Genomic DNA, 21,718 nt, shown 5'->3' with positions numbered 1-21,718 from the left:
AGAGTTAAGTAACCGGACCAAGGAAAACAAAAGCAAAATTATCCAAATAAGCAACATTTAGCTCTGCACAAACTAGCCATTCGAAGCGATAGTGCCGGGGGAAAACCGCCAAGAAACCACATTTCGACCTCATTACTGAAGCTTTTCTCTCAATAAATCTACCTTTAACATCCTCACAAGCATAACAACAAGATCAAGGACTGATGGATGCTTCAAACCAGGCAATAAAGTCACTTGATCTGCTCACTCCCTGTTTAGCCATGAAATCTGCCATGTACTTACTCTCACGGAAAAACATGAGTGAAGTTGACTGTTCATCCTTGTCGTCCTTTGTAAGCAGAAACTCGCACGAAAAGGTCGCTAAAAAATGGCTTCGGGTAAGCATGATTCCCCCGCCAACTTCACACCAAACCATTATAATTCAATTGACAAGAAAAATAAATAGTAAGATTTTTGGAAACGAAAATGATTTGATTCCCCCTTATTGCATTTGCTGAATTTCACAGGCAGCAGATTTGAGTATCATCTGGAAAGCTTCCTCTATGTATGACTTCAACTTTTGGACATCTATGAAGCCCTTCTCAGCTCCCACTGTAACCCTTAGTTCGTCCATGTAGCTTACAATTGTTATGGTAAGACTCTGCACATGTTATATACTGTTTTGTTGAAATTTGATAAGTGGTTAATTTTTTGTTGAATGGACAAATTTAGTTAAATTCGACAAGTTACCTGAGGATTGCCAAAAACGGCAAAGTACATGCCTTTGATTGGGTGATTAGCCAAAGACATCTTTTCCACTGGGCCAATCATATTTGTTATAGCCATGCTTGCGTTCAACAATGTTTTATGAATGCATTGGGCTGCTACCTGAGGCACATGGTTGAATACTTAATATCATTTTAGCAAGCATCCTACAAGCATGCCTTAAATCAATAATATTAATGATACTCTTAAAAAAAAAATACATTTCTAAAAAATATCAACCATTAAAAAAGATATATTTTTAAGTTTTTTTTTCCGTAATCGAGATGCATTATTAAAACAAAACCATTAAAAAAATAATAACAAATTAAGAAAAGCTTACCATAAAAAACAGAAAGGAAAGAAAAATGAAAGCTAAATATATCTATTAAAAAACAACAAAATAATAACTAAGTAAAATTGGGAATACTCTCCTTGATCTATGTTGTAACCCATTTTTGGGTCCCCATGAAAAATAAAATAAATAGCCAAAGAAGGCTAGAAAAATGATAAGAGGCAGAAGAGCTCGGAAAATGGTCAGAAAATTGGTCAAGGAGTATAAAGATACAAAGATTGGATTTTTGACAATATATTCTTGAAGGATGAGAACCCTATTGAGAAGGAAATTTTGAATTTTGAGGAGAGAAGCCCAAATTTGATTGTTTATGGGTTTAATTGATTTTTTATTGGATTTATAGGGGATTTGATTGCAAGAAAATTGATTTTTTAAGTCAATTTGGGCTTTATTAGAAGAAATTAAAGTTCTGGGGCCAAATTATGATTTTTAGGAATTTATTAGTCAAATCAGGGGCTTAATTGCATAAATATTGAAGTTTAAGGGCCAATTAGGGACTTAATTGAGAAAATCCGAAACCAGGGACCAATTTGGAAAATGTGCCTTAATTTACTGTTCACTTTCTTCCTCAAAACGCTGCCTGAGTGGCTGCTTTCCAAGCGAGTTTTCCGGCTTCGTGTGGCCTCCAAATCCGACAAACCTTACACCAACATGTTCACATGCAACCCCTTTATCCCGGAGAATGGTCCGGTCGGGTCGAAAAAGTATGAAACGGCTCCGTTGAGTGGCTCAAAGTGGCCACCTCGGGCAGTTCGCAGCCTTGAGCTGCCCAAATTTGGCAGCTCGAGGTGCACACTTTGAGCCAACGATTGAGATTGCTTCCCAGCTGAATCAAGGGCTGAAATTTTTCCCCAACGTATACAAGATTGCCCTCTTCCACTTCCTATAAATAGAACCTCTTTTGAAAGACCTATAGGGGGGAGAAAAGAACACACAAGAGTCGGACGAAAATCAGCCATTACTGCCCAGTTTTCCTGCAATCAGCCTCTTTTTCTCTTTCCCTCTCCGCCGTTGGCCCTCATCAACCACCACCATCATCACTCGTTTTCTCACCAACATCTCCACCTCAAGAAGCCACTAAAACGTCACACACGGTGGTTGCATCATCTTCTCCCCCAGACGTAGCAGCACCATTGAAGAAAAGGCAGCAGAACCCGCGCCTCTGCTGCTCGCAGAGAAGAAGAAGAACAAAGCCATCACCGCCAGCTACCCACTATCTTCCTAGTCGACAACAGCACAGTTGGGAGCAGAAGGAAAAAGGGAAGCAGAGGAGAACATAGCTGAAGAGGAACACAGAGAAGAAAAGGAGGAAGGGCTGAACACCGCACTCCACAGTCACCGACCACCGTCAAGTCACTCCCCAGCCACCACTACCAGCGCCATCCACAAAGCTGCCATAGAGAGGGAAGAACATTGCTGACTGAGGGAAACCAAGAGAAGAAGCAACGCCTCTGTAAAGGGGAAGAAGAAGAGAAAACAGCTGCTGTCATCGAGCTTCCCAACCACTGCCACCGTCAGAACCCATCGTGAGCCCCCATTGGCTTCCTGTCCACCGCCACCAGCATCACTGGGAGTGTTCGCCATCGTCTTCAACATCATTTCTGCCACCAGGTTTGCACCCCCTTCGTCGCTGTGCATGCACCATTTCCTTGCATTTCACTGTTGAAGTGAAATATAATTCACTTGAACAGTGAAATGTTAATTCACTGTTCACATCACATATAATTCACGTGAAACAGTGAAAATGCTATTTCACTGTTCACATCATATTTATTTCACTGTTCACATGAGGCCTGCTGGGTTCAGCCCAGCCATGTGGGCCCCGCTGGGTCAGCCCTAAAAAAAAATAAAAAAATAAAAATTCTTCAAAAAAAATTATTTCAAAGAATTTGTGATTTTTCTGTAATTTTATTATTGTATTTTTGGGTCAATACCGGTTTGTATTTTTATATTGTAAAGATACAAATTCGGTATTAAAAATACCCGGTTTTCGTCAAAAAAAAATGTTTACTAAAAAAAAATGTTTTGTTTTCATGCATACGGCCAATACACTAACATGTTTTGAATGTTCTTTTTATATATAAAAAAAAATATTGGAAGTTTTGAAAATGTGTTTTCACATGGATTTCTTAAACACAAATCATTTTCTTGCATTTGTGGATTTTTACAACCTGTTTTGTAAAACTCCAAAGGGTATTGGCCAATATTCCAAAAACTATAAAAATCTTATTTTTGGGAGGAGAAGTTGTGGTTATTGTTCACCGCTTAATGTTTGGATGAAGAAATCCTTAAAAGGACGAACATCCAAAATATTATCGGGAGTAATAAATCAACGCACATGTTTGAAAGAAGCTTTGGTTGCGATCGAGAACATTTTAAAATTTTAATTTTTTTTTCTCCACGGTTTACGAGTCACCGACTTTTGAAATACTAAAGGAAAAAAACGAACTTTCATAGCACATGGAATTTCCTTAGATTTCTATCTAAAATAAATTGACGGGTTTAGAAGACACCAACACCATAGACTATGGAGCAAACCAAACACCAAGCAGCTTACCTTAGGTAGGGCGTATTAGGGGTGCTAGTACCTTCCCTTTACGCAACCAGTCCCTTGCCTTAGAATCTCTGAAAGACCAGTTAGGGTTCCTAGTGACCAAATACTAGGTGGCGACTCCAAAGAACCAAATCCTTAGAACACAACGAAAATCGCCAGCCGATGTCGTGCCTTTATAAATGTTTTGAGGGGGTGTGACAGAATGGCGACTCCACTGGGGACCCTTGGACTAAGCTTGATTTTTTGTTTGTTTAGGCTATGTGTTATTGGTTTTTGTTTTCTTACGATGCTTTGTTTAAAAGCTTTAGCATACATCTTTACATTCTATCGTACATGGCATGGTCATGCATCACTTTATTATTGTTATTATATTATGAGGGCACACACCTGTAACTTTAAGGTTAAGTGGGGGACTAGCAGCTTGCCTTATGACTTGAGTCAAGGTTTAAGTTTGTGTAAACCCCAACTCTTTGCTGAGTGTTTAGACTGATTGTGATTGGTACACGTGCCATCCCACTATCTGCTGGACCTCCATATCGCCTTTACGAGGGTGATCACTGGAACAGCAAGAGACCCTTTTTAGAGACCCAGTAGTAAACCTACCCAATGTCGCACATAAAGGAACTAAAGCCTATCCTTAGGATGTATGCTCCATAATATCTTTTTGCATCCATAAAGGGAGAGATGTTCTAGAATTGGGAGACCCAAGAAGCTCCATTTGGTGATTTAATCAACAATGCTTGTTTGATCATGAATATTGTGTTGTTTTCCTTTTTCAACTTTTTAAATCGAGGTTCCAAATGCCTTTTCAAAAGTTCATCTTGGTGTTTTTACACATCATTTTTTCTTTTCAAAACGAATCTTCCATAACTACACCTACACTTTACACTGAGAATGAATGGCCAGACTTAGGGGGTAGAAGAGGAAGAATGGTAGGAAAATAACATTAGGGGATTCACAAAAACGAACAACATGAACAAGCTTGGAAACCCGCTACAAGGTCATGCCGTTTGGGTTAAAGAACGTTGGGGGCACCTACCAAAGTGCTATGGTAACTTTATTTCACAACATGATGCAAAAAGAGATTAAAGTATACGTGGATGACATGACCTAGAGAGGGAGAGAATCATGTCCAAATATTGAAGGAATTAGTTGAAAGACTAAGAAAGTACAAGTTGAGGCTTAACCATGCAAGGTGTTCATTCAGGGTGAAATCTAGGAAGTTTTTGGAATTTTTGATGAGTGACAAAGGGATAGAAGTGGACCCTGATTAAGTAAAGGCTATTCAACCTATGCCAACTCCCAAGACTAAGAAGGATGTAAGGAGGTTCTTGGGAAGTTTGAATTACATTGCTCAATATATATCCCAATTAACCACGACTTATGACCTCATCTTCAAATTGTTAAGGAGGAAGAATCTTGGAATTTGGAATAAGAACGTGGAGAAGCTTTCACGAAAATCAAGCAATACCTACTGAATCCACCCCTATCTATCGAGTTGAATTGAAAAATGGCAAGTTCTACTAACTGAGTACAACATAGTATATATGACAAGAAAAGCCATGAATGTCATCGCCAATCACCTAGCTGACCATGTTGTGAAAGTTTATGGGCTGTTAAGATTTGATTTTTTGGATAAAAAATATGCTTTCAGTCGAGTAAGGGAAATCAGATTGTTGGATTATGTACTTTGAGGGTGTTGTGGTAATAGAGTGGGGGCAGTGCTAATCTTTCCTAATAAGAAACAGTATCCGGTTTTAGTTAAATCGCAATTTGGGTACGCTAACAACACAACTGAGTTTGAAGCTTGCATTCTCGATTTTAAAGGTTGCATTAGAGCTAAACATTAGAAAGATAGATGTGTATTGGAGACTCGATTTTGATTATTTGTCAAGTGAAAGGAAAAGGGCAAACCAAGGACGAGAAGTTGAGACCTTGCCAAGAATACTTGTCTAAATGGGCTAGAGAATTTGAGGAAATAAAGTTCACCCATCTAGGAAGGGAAAGAAACCATTTTGATGTTTTGGTCACGCCAGCTTCTATGGCTAGAATAGACTTTGGGCACAAGGTACAACCAATACACATTGATATAAGAAATAACTTAGCTCATTATTGCTCAGTTTGAAAGAGAAATTGATGGAAACCCTTGGCACTATGATATCAAGAATTTCATCCAAAACTAGACATATCCCATGGGGGCATCCAAAAATCAACAAGAAGACGTTGAGGAGGTTAGCAATGGATTTCTATCTTGATGGGGAAACTTTGTATAAATCATCTGACGAAACTTTGTTGAGATGTTTTGATCACGTGAAAAAAGTGGTGAAGAAATTTATGGAAAGATATTTGATCTATCGATATGGTCCACTAGAAAAATAATGCCCAGAATTTCAACGGCAAGATGATAATGGAGCTTTGCACTAAATGGAAAATCAAGCATTCCAATTCTTCGCCATATAGACCAAAGATGAATGGTGCGGTAAAAGCTGCTAACAAGAATGTCAAAAAGATGGTAGTCACCTATAAGGATTGGCATGAGATGTTGTCATTTACCCTTCATGTATATCACACTACAGTTATAACCTTAATAGGAGCCACCCTGTATACGTTGGTATATGAAATGGAGGCGGTAATACCTTTAGAAGTTGAAATCCCCTCATTAAGAGTATTGATAGACTTTGAGCTAGAAGAGTTAGAATGGGACAAGGTTAAATGTGAACAGTTGAATCTGATAAGTGAAAAGAGGATAGCCGCAATCTGTCATCATCAACTTTATCAAAGAAGGATGGCCAAATCATACAACAAGAGGATTCGACCTTGAGGGTTCCACGAAGAAGATCTTATATTGAAGAAAATGTTGTCTTTTACCAGGAGAAGGTTAGAGTAAATAGATGCCAAACAATGAGGGCCCTTTAGTGGTACAAAAAGCATTTTTGGGAGAAGCTTTAATTGTTATCTACAATGGATGGAGAAGATCTATTTAGGCCCGTGAATTCTGACTCTGTAAGGAAATATTACGCTTGATGTATTTCGTAATTTCCCAATCAACAAAATTAAAGTCTGACCATGAATTCTCTTTGTAAAGAGCTTTTTTTATATATATATATAAAACATATGATCTCATAGCATTTGAAATCTTTTACTTAAAAGAACTTTTTACACAGGACTAAAGAGATGACTCCATCAATTGGAGAGCACCAAATTAGATCTTCTTGACATATAGTTGCACTCCACACTAGGGGGCAATAAAAGATTATTTCCTGAAAGGTTTTACATGTTTTCAAAACGGGATGAGGGCCCGTAGATTTGAAAAAGATAAAGCATTTAACAAAAGCATGACAAAGAGGCAAGGACAAGTCGTAAATTTGGAGAAAAAAGGGGCTACTTGTAAAAAAGTCGAAGACTTCTTCCCCAAGATATGATAGGAGGCAACACGAGAGATGAATCCAGCATACGATTTCAAAAGCAAGCTCATGTTGAGAGGGAGTCTCACGAACAAGAAGATGAGGATGGGGCCTATGTTTCAAAACCAGGTATGAATGCATGCATTGCATCTAATCATAAATCATTGCATATATGTTTTTTTAGATCATTACAGGAGGAGATCTTAGCGCATTCCAACAAGATTATGGACGAAGAAAGAATCATTGAGTTGATTCTAGAACAACAAAAAGAGAAGATAAGGATTCTCAAACCCTGCCAGCAGGAAGAACGACATCGATAGCATTCGGTAAAAAGGAATCGCCAGATGGGATTCCAAGTTGTTTGAGATCGCCAGAAGGGATCTCGTATTTTGATATTCATCAACGGAGGTCGCCAGAAGGGACCTCAAATTTCAGCTTTTGTTAAAAGGAATCGCCAGATGGGATTCCAAGTTGGTTGAAATCGCCAGAAGGGATCTCGTATTTCGATGAAGGTCGCCAGAAGGGACCTCATATTTCATGTTTGAATAAAAGGAATTGCCAGATGGGATTCCAAGTTGATGGAGATCGCCAGAAGGGATCTCGCAGTTCACTATTTGGAGGTCGCCAGATGGGACCTCATATTTCAGCTTTGAATAAAAGGAATCGCCAGAGGGGATTCCAAGTTGATGGAGATCGCCAGAAGGGATCTCGTATTTCACTATTTTGGGGGTCGCCAGATGGGACCTCATATTCCATGTTTGTTAAAAGGAATCGCCAGATGGGATTCCAAGATGATTAAAGGAGATCGCCAGAAGGGATCTCGTGTTTTACTATTTGGAGGTCGCCAGATGGGACCTCGTATTTCATGTTGGTTAAAAAAGGAATCGCCAAATGGGATTCCAAGTTGGTTAAAGGAGATCGCCAGAAGGGATCTCATATTTCGATATTCATCCAAGGAGGTCGCCAAAAGGGACCTCATATTTCAGCTTTGAATAAAAGGAATCGCCAGATGGGATTCCAAGTTAAAGGAGATCGCCAGATGGGATCTCATACTTCGACATTCATCAAGGAAGGTCGCCAGAAGGGACCTCATATTGAAACCATTTCTTAGAAAAGCATTGGAGTTTACTAAGAATTCTTCCCCCTGGGTAGGTCACCCATACAATGAGACCATTATTTTTCTTGGGTCGGTCACCCATACAATGAGACCATTGTTTTTCTTGGGTTCGTCACCCATACAATGAGACCAGCATTTTTCTTGGGTCGGTCACCCATACAATGAGACCATTATTTTTCTTGGGTCGGTCACCCATACAATGAGACCATTGTTTTTCTTGGGTTTGTCACCCATACAATGAGACCAGCATTTTTCTTGGGACGGTCACCCATACAATGAGACCATCATTTTTCTTGGGTAGGTCACCCATACAATGAGACCAACATCATTTTTCTTGGGTTCGTCACCCATACAATGAGACCATCATTTTTCCTGGGTAGGTCACCCATACAATGACCATCATTTTTCTTGGGTTCGTCACCCATACAATGAGACCATCATTTTTCTCGGGTTCGTCACCCATACAATAAGACCACTCTTCCTTTTTCCTTGGGCAGGTCACCCATCACAATGAGACCATATTTCTCTGGGTAGGTCACCCATAAGAATGAGACCATTCTCCATTTTTTTTACCTGGGTAGGTCACCCATAATAATGAGGCCATTCTTCCCTCTGGGTAGGTCACCCAAAGAATGAGACCACTCTTTCCCTTTTCCATCGGGCAGGTCACCCATCATAATGAGACCATACACACATTTTTTGTATTGATTATGGGTAAAGGAATCGCCAGATGGGGTTCCAGGTTAAAGGAGATCACCAGATGGGATCTCGAATGGATTTCCATATTGATCAAACTAAAGTAAGAATTCAGAGGATCGCTGGATAAGGATCTCGAGATGACTAAATTTGGATCATAGTTTTTGGGCTAAAGAGGATTGTTGCAAAAGACAAGGTTTCAGATCAATTAAGCTTCGACCAGATCAGTTTCGGGAGTTCCGTTGTGGGTTTATCTTTATAACACTTACTGTGCAAAACCCATGCTCCGTAAGTATTATAAAGAGGGGGCATCTGTTGTAACCCATTTTTGGGTCCCCATGAAAAATAAAATAAATAGCCAAAGAAGGCTAGAAAAATGATAAGAGGCAGAAGAGCTCGGAAAATGGTCAGAAAATTGGTCAAGGAGTATAAAGATACAAAGATTGGATTTTTGACAATATATTCTTGAAGGATGAGAACCCTATTGAGAAGGAAATTTTGAATTTTGAGGAGAGAAGCCCAAATTTGATTGTTTATGGGTTTAATTGATTTTTTATTGGATTTATAGGGGATTTGATTGCAAGAAAATTGATTTTTTAAGTCAATTTGGGCTTTAATTAGAAGAAATTAAAGTTCTGGGGCCAAATTATGATTTTTAGGAATTTATTAAGTCAAATCAGGGGCTTAATTGCATAAATATTGAAGTTTAAGGGCCAATTAGGGACTTAATTGAGAAAATCCGAAACCAGGGACCAATTTGGAAAATGTGCCTTAATTTACTGTTCACTTTCTTCCTCAAAACGCTGCCTGAGTGGCTGCTTTCCAAGCGAGTTTTCCGGCTCGTGTGGCCTCCAAATCCGACAAACCTTACACCAACATGTTCACATGCAACCCCTTTATCCCGGAGAATGGTCCGGTCGGGTCGAAAAAGTATGAAACGGCTCCGTTGAGTGGCTCAAAGTGGCCACCTCGGGCAGTTCGCAGCCTTGAGCTGCCAAATTTGGCAGCTCGAGGTGCACACTTTGAGCCAACGATTGAGATGCTTCCCAGCTGAATCAAGGGCTGAAATTTTTCCCCAACGTATACAAGATTGCCCTCTTCCACTTCCTATAAATAGAACCTCTTTTGAAGACCTATAGGGGGGAGAAAAGAACACACAAAGTCGGACGAAAATCAGCCATTACTGCCCAGTTTTCCTGCAATCAGCCTCTTTTTCTCTTTCCCTCTCCGCCGTTGGCCCTCATCAACCACCACCATCATCACTCGTTTTCTCACCAACATCTCCACCTCAAGAAGCCACTAAAACGTCACACACGGTGGTTGCATCATCTTCTCCCCAGACGTAGCAGCACCATTGAAGAAAAGGCAGCAACCCGCGCCTCTGCTGCGAGAAGAAGAAGAACAAAGCCATCACCGCCAGCTACCACTATCTTCCTAGTCGACAACAGCACAGTTGGGAGCAGAAGGAGAAAAGGGAAGCAGAGGAGAACATAGCTGAAGAGGAACACAGAGAAGAAAAGGAGGAAGGGCTGAACACCGCACTCCACAGTCACCGACCACCGTCCAAGTCACTCCCCAGCCACCACTACCAGCGCCTCCACAAAGCTGCCATAGAGAGGGAAGAACATTGCTGACTGAGGGAAACCAAGAGAAGAAGCAACGCCTCTGTAAAGGGGAAGAAGAAGAGAAAACAGCTGCTGTCATCGAGCTTCCCAACCACTGCCACCGTCAGAACCATCGTGAGCCCCCATTGGCTTCCTGTCCACCGCCACCAGCATCACTGGGAGTGTTCGCCATCGTCTTCAACATCATTTCTGCCACCAGGTTTGCACCCCCTTCGTCGCTGTGCATGCACCATTTCCTTGCATTTCACTGTTGAAGTGAAATATAATTCACTTGAACAGTGAAATGTTAATTCACTGTTCACATCACATATAATTCACGTGAACAGTGAAATGCTATTTCACTGTTCACATCATATTTATTTCACTGTTCACATGAGGCCTGCTGGGTTCAGCCCAGCCATGTGGGCCCCGCTGGGTCAGCCCTAAAAAAAAATAAAAAAATAAAAATTCTTCAAAAAAAATTATTTCAAAGAATTTGTGATTTTTCTGTAATTTTATTATTGTATTTTGGGTCAATACCGGTTTGTATTTTTATATTGTAAAGATACAAATTCGGTATTAAAATACCCGGTTTTCGTCAAAAAAAATGTTTACTAAAAAAAAATGTTTTGTTTTCATGCATACGGCCAATACACTAACATGTTTTGAATGTTCTTTTTATATATAAAAAAAAATATTGGAAGTTTTGAAAATGTGTTTTCACATGGATTTCTTAAACACAAATCATTTTCTTGCATTTGTGGATTTTACAACCTGTTTGTAAAACTCCAAAGGGTATTGGCCAATATTCCAAAAACTATAAAAATCTTATTTTGGGAGGAGAAGTTGTGGTTATTGTTCACCGCTAATGTTTGGATGAAGAAATCCTTAAAAGGACGAACATCCAAAATATTATCGGGAGTAATAAATCAACGCACATGTTTGAAAGAAGCTTTGGTTGCGATCGAGAACATTTTAAAATTTTAATTTTTTTTTCTCCACGGTTTACGAGTCACCGACTTTTGAAATACTAAAGGAAAAAACGAACTTTCATAGCACATGGAATTTCCTTAGATTTCTATCTAAAATAAATTGACGGGTTTAGAAGACACCAACACCATAGACTATGGAGCAAACCAAACACCAAGCAGCTTACCTTAGGTAGGGCGTATTAGGGGTGCTAGTACCTTCCCTTTACGCAACCAGTCCCTTGCCTTAGAATCTCTGAAAGACCAGTTAGGGTTCCTAGTGACCAAATACTAGGTGGCGACTCCAAAGAACCAAATCCTTAGAACACAACGAAAATCGCCAGCCGATGTCGTGCCTTTATAAATGTTTTGAGGGGGTGTGACAATCTATTTGAGCAAGACGGTGAAAAATAGATCCTAATACATTTTTAAGTTATTACTACATCATGCATTCTAGGAGAATGAAAAGAATAAAAAATTGAAGTCTCAAAATGTGTATTTGTGTAGCATTACCCTACTACATAATTGTTATTATTATATATCTTTAATGACATGTAACGATATTTATTTACCGACAATAGATGTAACAATAGTGTTCTCTAGATGTGAGTTCTAATTTTAGAGGCATTAATTTAGTATAAATGATTTTAGATCCACTTAATATCTATAAATATCTAAAATTGATATCATTTTAACTTTCAGTTGAAAATAATTAGAAAACTTAACATATTGAATAGCCAACCTTTTCTGTATATATGTGTAGGGTAATATACAATAAAAATGATAAAAATTACCACACAAGAGTATGACTACAATATTTTCTATATAGTTACATTTTATAATACTCCCTATATGCAATTACTTTAAATTTCATCCTAATATTTACTTACAAGATGCTACTGAAATTCAATTTTGTTGTAGAGACCTTTAGAGAAGCTAGCATACCTCATGTCCTTTTAATTTCTTCACGATCTCAACGAATGCAGCAGTGAGATAGACAGCCAAAGAGCTTCTCTTTCGCTTGATGATTTGCTGAGCTTTCCTGACAAATTCTATTGGATTTAACTCCGTACTGGCCACCAACTCAGGTAATTGGACATGCAAGAAGGCAAAATGGTTGCCCCATGGTGATTCTGCTTTGGGTTTTACCATTTCTTGAATTGACTGGTAACTACGAAACATTCTTGTATTAAGCAGCACTAATGCTGTACAATTTGAATGATCGCTTGACCCTTTGCTCATTTCTTGCATGTATAAGCGTGTTCCCAAGAAAATTGATCCAGTAATAACATCATTTATTGTCTGATATATATCAAGAAAACCAAATTAAGAACTTGATGATGTAAGTAGAGAGATAAGAACAAAATAAAAGGGAAGGATTGTCTCTTCAATCATTAGCCATCCCTTGTGTTAAAATTATCATGGATAAGCTAAGATTTGGTAAGGAGATAGGATGTAATTTCAACAAAATAAAATTTGGACTTATTTTGCCTAAAAATCTTCATGTAATTTGGTAAGGAGATAGGATGATATATGCATGGATAAGCTAAGATTTTCATGTGAAGAAAACAAAAGGGTTGCAAAAAATATTATTATTTGTAAGGGTTTGCAAAAAATTAAAAAAACCGTTTAAATTGAAAAATAATAAAAAAATTGAACCATAAAAAAACTGATTAAACCAATTAAAATATTTCAAAAGATATTTGATTCAGTTTGGTTTCGGTTTCACAAGCTTGAAACCGAAAAACCTCAATCAAACCGAACCAATTTAGTTAAAAAATATAAAATAACCGAATAGAAACCAAGCTCATCATAAAACCCATTAGAAAGTAAAAAAAAGGCCCAAAAAACAATGTAGTTTTTTTATTTTTAGTATAAAATAACGAACCGAACCGAAACCAATGGGTTGAATTTTGATTTTTAATATAAAATAATCAAACCAAATCAAAACTGATTGGTTGGAATCGGTTTCGGTTCGGATTGGTATTTTTTTTTTATATTTTACAAAATTTTAATTTGGTTATTTTTAATTATAGGTAAACTCAAACCGAACAAAAAAATAATCACCTAATTATTTCTTAAGAAAAACAACTAAATAGTACTTGAAATTAAGTAAGAGCCAGATGGTACGATGATCACCAGATGTGTCTACGCGTGGTTGGACAGAAGGAAATGTCAAGGGAAGAGAAGGGTTATCAGCTCTCTGTAGACATGAAAGAAGAGCCCCCATAAGAGAGTAACCATCTCCAATTGCATGGTGGATCTTGAATATTACAGTGCCTGCTGCATTACTTGTGGGGTATTTTATTAAATGAATTTCCCATAAGGGTTGGCTTTGTGGAAGTTGTAACGTTGATAGTTTTGATAAGTAATCTTCGAAGTAGTCGTCATAAAATTGTGGTGACATTTCTTCTGGGAAAATGGGGATATAAACATGGTCTTTGAGCTTTACTTCCACCTTCTTCCATCTTTTTTCTCCATTCTCATCAATAAGCTGCATCCACACTTTCACTATTTGAATCAAAGATTACTCATCCAAAGAAGAAAAAAATTAAGAAACATATCTGCTATATCTCTTTCTACAGTATAAAAAACAGAATTTTACTGAAAAAGATATAGTACTGCAGCATGTCTTCGAACAGACAAAAAATGGAGCTTTTTCCCGTAAAGAAGAAAAAAAGTAATGAGACACATGTTCATACACTTAACAGAGGACTCACGGGGGGGGGGGGGGGGAGTGAGAGTACCATGATGGAAGAGAAACGTGGGTTGATGGGGAGAAAAACATCCCTGACCAAAGGGATTGTTTTTGAGTCATCAATGGGAACTTCAGTCTCCAAAACACCAAGAACGGAGAGGTTTAGAGCCAAGCTGTTGAAGTACTGTCCAGTAGGACTCACGGGCTCTAAAGCGTCTTCTTCTTTCTCCATACCGTTTTCGTTTTGTTTTCAATAACTTTTGCTGTATATTTGAAGCCAATTAGGCTTTAGCCCTTCGGGTTCTTTATACTACGTAACTATTGTGGTTTGGCACGAACTTTAATTCCTTAGACAGAGTAAATATTCAAATGCAGAAACGATCATCATCATTACAGCTGTTTGGAAATGCATTGCAAATAGTGTATGCGAAGATGCCAAATAATTGACATAAATTTCTTTTAAAATAAAAATATTATTATTTTTATATATTTTCAAATAAATATAATTTAAAAAATAATGAATGATACATGTACCCACCACTCCCATAATTGTGAATGATTTGACAACATTTAATTAACCCACCGCTCATGAAATTACACCTAATTGAGTTAATATGGACCAATCCCGATGTCTTAGGGCCCGCCCGGGATATTTGCAAACAGAACCTAATTAAATCTTTTGTTTTTATTTGAGTTGGATTTAAGAAAAATTACAATTACATGTAATTCGGGTTAATATGGACCTGCATTAAAATTTGGATCACAAGTTCATAAATATATGTAGTAATATATTCTTAAGAGTTATGGTGCGGTTATTTTTTCACTTTATCTTGATTGTTTTAGTTATGGTGCAATTATTTTTTTATTTTATCTTCATTCACTACAAGATTTTACAGTTTTACCGATGAACACTTTTCATCAATGTGAGATTTAGACTCCGTCGGTAAATTTTTTACCAACCAAATCACATACGAAAAGTGTCTGTCAGCATCCCTTTCATTGGTAATCCCACATTCCATTGCTAACTCTGTCTGTAAAAAAAAAAAATTTGCTAATGGTTTTATAGACAGAAAATGCACGCAAAAAAAAATTCCCGCTGGAAATATAACAAGGAATGTATTCCGTCAACGATGGTGGCATATTTAGTAAATATTTTTCAGCTCTCAGTAAAATGCTGGTGAACTCTATTCGTCTATGAACATGTCGGTGATTGTGGCGTTTTTAGTAAATATGTTTCAACTCTTTGTAAAATGCCGATGGATACATTTTGTTTATAAATCCATCGGTGGGTATTTTTAAATTTATTTAAAAAAAATTATTTTAGAATAAATAATATATAAATTAATAGTAAAAAAAACCATTACACAAATAAAATTTTATTAAAGATAAATAATAATAATAATAAAAAGTTAAATAATATTCATTACAAATTGAATATGTTTCCAAAAAAATATTAAATTAACACAATGATGAGGCTGGAGGAGGACAAGGAGGAGGCTGGTTGTTCTTGGGACCATATAACCAAAAAGGATATCACCACTCTGTGATGCCATGTTCATGACCATTTGGCGAAGTTGTTTATAATTCGCTGAGAGTTGCTCGTATTTCTCGGTGAGATGAGTCGTGTTTTATTCATAATTCACCGATAGTTGCTTATGTTTTTCGGAGAGATGAGCCATGTGTTGCTACAAGGCCACGAACTCCTTAAATTGGGTGCTCGATACTGATTGAGAGCTCCCAACGATTGAGACACTACTGGCCACCTGCAAGTTCTCGGACGTAGAGTTGGTGAGCCCGTATACTAACTTTTATCAGGTCCACCAGATGATCCTACCTCCATCCACAAATCTGGATCGAAATCCGGATGGCTATTATATCTCCCCCTCAACTGGCTATTATAGGTCTCCAGAAAATAAAAAAAGAAATCATCATATTCACTTTAATAAAAATAAAAACTTACAAAATAAAATGGTTAAACGAACATACCACAAAGTGTTGAGCATGGTTGTCAACAAACTATTGCACCCCTTTTTAGCAGTCTTGACTCCGCATGTGCATCTCTACAAACAGCTCCATTAGGCTCGGCTTATGTCCAAGAGACGTAACCTGTAAGGAAAAAAATTAATTAAGTAACAACAAATTATTTAATGATATATTTCATTTAAATTAACCTTACCATCCATTTCGCATGTGCAGCAAACAGAGTGGAGCCGCCAGTGTATGTTGTCATCAAACCATGAATTTGTCGGTTCCGGTTGCTAGCACCAGACTGTGAGCATCGTGTGAACTGCTCAGATGTCACATGCTCAATATATTGTGACCATATATCTGCCGAGATGTATAGCGGTTTGAAATCCCTCCAAACCGTCACATCGTTCTAGCCTTGAAGACCGTTATCTCTCACGTTTTTTTTTTTTTGCCTTATTTTGTGCTTCATACCAAAAATCACGCAACTTACTTTCATAGTGAGAAATTAGATTTTGAACATTTTTTTTTTAAATTATCATATTGTTTTCGATGTTACCTAGTTGCTGTGTGATTTTTCCACACCTTCCTCACAACATTGTCAAGTGTGTTGTCCCACTCGAATTTGTGTTGTGTATAAATAATTTATTTAAAATAAAAATAATAATTTATTTACAATTATATTAATAATTTATTAAAAATAAGTTGGAAATTAGAAATTAACACCAACCTCAATTTTGTCAAACCATGCATCGATATTTGGTATCCATTCAGGATGTCAGGATAAACTAACTCATTTGAAATAATAGAATCTCTATGAATGATTTAAATGTCGATGATATTACTCGGTCGGCCTCAATGTTTGTGAATCTAAAAATAAAATAAATTAATGAAATATTGATTAGTTGTTCATAAATTATGTTATAATTAAAACAAAAAAATAAAACCGAAACAAACTTACATTGAAAGGCCGTCCTTCCAATGTGCCTCGTACTTGTGGGTTAATTGATTCTGCTGTGAAGGCACATCGCCTCTACGCTATGAAACCGTGTTGGAAGAGGTAGCATTGGTAGACGGCACAGGTGCCTCTTCTTGATTGACACCTAAGGACATGTCATCCTCACTGCTAGAAGAATTAGCTGCGACCCTATATGAGTGACGAGTTATTGATTTCGGTCTATGCATCTATATAATTTTATACGAATCATTATATAATTAAATTCAATTGTTAAAAAAAAATTGGCAGCATCTCCCTTATACTGAAGATTACCCAAAATTTTCAAACCTACAAATATTGACAATAGCCATAAACAATTGACCCCATTCAAAAATCTTGTATATAACCTAACATCTATACAAATAACAATTAAAATTAATGGAAATAATTAAACACATATCATGCAATAATAGAGTAAAATTGAGATAAAATAATTAAATTTATTCCTCTATATTCAATTACTAATTACATGGTAAATTCCACAATAACAATTAAAATTCAACAAAGTATTCAATTATTATAGCAATACAAACAATAAAATATATTGAACAAATCAAAAAAAAAAAAAAACTATAGACTTTAGGAATGAAAAATGCTTACTTTAATAATGTGTTTATTTCAAGACTTTATCTACATTATAAAAATACACTAAAACCAAAAACACAACAAAAATAACAATAGCTAAAACAAAGAAAATATAAAAAAAATAAAATCAACAATAACAATAAAAATTCAAAAAGTATTCAATTATTATGGCAATACAAACAATAAAATATATTGAACAAATTAAAAAAAAAACTATAAACTTTAGGAATGAAAAATGCTTACCTTAATAATGTATTTATTTTCAAGACTTTATCTACATTATAAAAACACACCAAAACAAAAATGAATGAAATCAAAAATGTGTATCAGCTTTTGCATGAATATTTGTTTATTCATGTTGATTTCTCGCCATATTTGAAGCAGCCTTTATTATGCCAACATGAATGAAATCCTCATTCTGAGGAAGTAGAAATCAACAAAGCCAAAGACTCAAGTAGGCAACAAGTTTTAACTCCTTGCAATCTTCAGGTGCCCAATCAAAGTCTAAGAGAGTGAATGGATCTTCTATTCGTGTAGATCCTTTTAGGTGCCTTGTATGATAAGAGATATCTTCAAAATGTCTTTTTATATCATGAGACTCTTTTTGCTTCCCACGTGCATCACATTTTGGCTTTGCAATACATTTGTACTCTAGTGACAAATAAGGATTCGACATGAATGATTCATAATCAAACAAAAAATTAGGCCACATGATAGACTCTATCAGAATTCTTTATTTCTCGTGCGATCAAAGCAAAAGCTCAGAATAAATAAAGGTAAGTCCTAAGCAATGAAGACTCGCCTTCAACATACAAGAACTCTTTAAAACTGGGGACAGCCTCTTCATAGTACTCTCTCAAACTAGATAAGCTAGTGATGTTGCATATTTCCCAAATTGAAATCCCAATTTCACCCTTTAAAATCAAGAAGGTGTTCTTAACAGGACACCAAGTCTCTATCAATGCATGATACATATTATTCGGACGATGATATATAATCAAAAGAGGCTGAATGAACTGCATATGCCAATTTGTTGTTCTTTTTCTTCAACAACACCTGGTAGGCTTCTATAGACCAGTCACAAAATCCTCTAAGTTACTGGATTCCTTCTTGTGAATCAAGTTTATTTCCCCACATAACTTTTCTTTTGTTGATAAAGTTTGCAACATAAGCCTGTAGAGCATCCTGCTCATTATTATGGTGGGAAGGAAAACATAAAGATAGTTGATGATCTGACACAATAACATCACTAGACACCATTTGTTTCTTCGTTGGATACACACGAATGGTCTTCATATTTAATTTTGAAAATGGAGTTATCCCTTTGACATCGCAAGAACCTGTCATGAGCTTATGTACCGCAAGTCTAAGCTACACCATTTTGCTAGTATGATGGTATTTCACATCAATTCCTGAAAAGTAAATGTATTTTTTCATTTGGCTAAAATCTTTAGCATCAACAATCCATCCATTAAATGGATGCGAATGATTAATGACAATCTTAGACTTTACTTTGGGTAGAAGCCATTCCTACAAAAAAAAAAAAGGGTAAAATTTTTATTTTGAAAGTCCAGAGCAATACTTACCAACCATTTGTTTATTCAAGTGTACTTAAAGCTCCAAGATTTCAAAGATCCTTCAAAAGGATTCACCAAAGTTCAAGTCCCACTACAAGATTTAACAGTTTTACCGACAGAATTTTTCCGTCGGCGTAAGAGACATATTATGTCGGTAATTAATTTACCAACAAAATCACAGACGGAAATGCTCTGCCGGTGAATCTTTCATCGGTAATTTTTTATCCGTCGGTAAATCTATTGGTAATAAAAAAATATTATTACCGATGGATTTACTAATGGAAAAGAGTCGGTAATAATATTTTTTGATTACCAACGGATTTACCGATGGAATTTCCTTCGGTAATTGTTTAAAAACATTTTAAAAAAAATCATTTTATAAATTTATGAAATAATTGAATTAACATAAATCAACACTCTATAATATATACTCAAAATGCTTGGAAAAAAAAATCAACTCAAACAAATTTGCAACAAATAAATAAAATGAAAAAAAAAATTCAACTAAAAAAAATCATATGAAAAAAATGAAGTTGCAATTGCTAAAAATTTAAAAATCTTATAAATAAATCAACTAAAAATTGATCTCATATGAAAACAAAAATCTCACAACAACATTTATACAATTATTAAGAACAAAAACAATTAAAATAAAAAAAAAAATATATAGTGAACAAAATCATGAAAAAAGAAGAAAAATTTTACTTTAATGTAGTTGCAAGTGAAGCTAAGGAGAGATTTTTTTTTTTTTTTTTGTAAAGCATATTAATTTTTTCCCACTATATTTTCGTTGGTAGAATCCCTCTGAAATTTACCGACAGAAATATTCCTTCGGTATTTTCGTTTTTATTTATCGATTTTCTGGTAGTGTCCTCAATGATTCACCAAAGTTTCAAGTTTCGAAGGGATCCTTTTTTAAAAGATTCACCAAATTTCATGTCACCATGGATCACCTAAAAAGATCATCACCTCATCTTTAATCCTACTGAGATCCCCTTTCTAAAAGATTCAACAAATCTTATATAACTGGGAATTACCATCTAATCTTTAAGCTCATAAAGATCCTCTTTTTTAAAAAAAGATTCACTAAATTTCATGTGACCAAGGATCACCAAAAAAGAAATCTTCACCAGATCTTTAAGCTTACAATAATCCCTTTTAAGAAGGTTCACTAGATAATTAGGTTACGTATTGTCAAAGATTTTCTTGCGGCATGTACTTCTTTTACATATTTTTTTTTTATCAGACCCGCATTGTAGGGAGACAATTATCTAGTTTCTTTGTAAGGCAATTGTGTGGACCATACATGATGTTCTTTTTCACCTTGTGATGAATACATTGACATCAGAATTTGGGGCCATCGGAAATGAAATGGCTTCTTTTTAGGTTACGTATTGTAGTAGTCCATGACGTAAATAATATGTATGATTCTGAAATAGAACGTGTTCAACACCAAGCTAGAAAAGGGTTCACCATAAGTATACTAAGATAAATTACTTAAGTGATTTAAGTTTTTTCATCCTATCAATTTACTTAAGATGTTCTCTTGTTAAATATCAAGGAAGTGAAGGATAAAGTCTGGTACAAAAAGCAAAAGCCTTCGTAAAAAAAAAAAAAAAAAACAGAGAAGAAAAGAAAAAAAGATAAAGATGTTATTGAACATTAACACTTACTTTTCCCTTTGGGAAAAAAATAAAAATAAATTACTACTCTTCCTAGTAACTCCATGATATACCATATTATGGGGTATTTACTTTCCCTTTGGAAAAAAAAATTATAACTCAGACTCCATTTTATGCATTCTACCATATTTATGGCATCACCCGTATTGGATGTTTGGGCTTAATGGTCGTCCTACAAGCAATAAGATCCGAAACACCATGATAGTGTGTGGTGTCACACACACACATATATATACGTACTTTGTAGTTGTGGCTCTTAAAGGAAAGCTACCGTACCTTCTCAAGTGTGTCAACATTATTTACTTCCTTCGTTGGGAGTGTTACCTACGTATAGGCTTTGAGTTACTACAAGTCGATGTGAAGCATTAACTACGGGTTCCACCGACAGTCATTTGGTCCGATGCCAAAATGAGAATAGGGAAATTATTGAATTTGTTCTTCGAATAATTTATGCATTATTTTTATCCTGCTTTTCAAGTTTGGAATTTATACTCTCCATCATGCTATAGGATGTCATAATCTATTTTTAGGTTATTTCTCAATTCATATTTTTTTTCTCTCTTCAAAAAAATACAAAAAAATAAAAATATTTATCAAAAAAATATAACGGTGAAAAGATGATGCCAGAACACTAAGAAAATGATCGAAATTGGTTGAGGAGATTCAAAAATACAAAGATTGAAAATTGATGGTATATCATTGACCGATGAGAGCCTTGTTGATGAAGAAAATTTGATTTGAGGAAGAAAAATCCAAAATCACATGTTTATAGACT

The 21,718-nt window shown here is 36.0% G+C and overlaps 1 protein-coding gene across 1 annotated transcript; it reads right to left on the bottom strand.

Annotated features, from left to right (window-relative positions):
• Positions 1-313: 313 nt before the first annotated feature.
• On the bottom strand, positions 314-14,493 carry LOC118042351 (wax ester synthase/diacylglycerol acyltransferase 4-like). Its single transcript, XM_035049997.2, has 5 exons — positions 14,187-14,493; positions 13,532-13,933; positions 12,385-12,741; positions 730-867; positions 314-640 (listed from the first exon to the last, which is right to left on the bottom strand). Exons 1-5 carry the CDS (start codon positions 14,367-14,369, stop codon positions 482-484), a joined length of 1,239 nt encoding a protein of 412 aa, XP_034905888.1. The 5' UTR covers positions 14,370-14,493; the 3' UTR covers positions 314-481.
• Positions 14,494-21,718: the final 7,225 nt, after the last annotated feature.

The sequence above is a fragment of the Populus alba genome, chromosome 17, assembly GCF_005239225.2.
Source record: "Populus alba chromosome 17, ASM523922v2, whole genome shotgun sequence".
Taxonomy (NCBI): domain Eukaryota; kingdom Viridiplantae; phylum Streptophyta; class Magnoliopsida; order Malpighiales; family Salicaceae; genus Populus; species Populus alba.
This window is presented reverse-complemented; position numbering and strand designations above follow the sequence as displayed.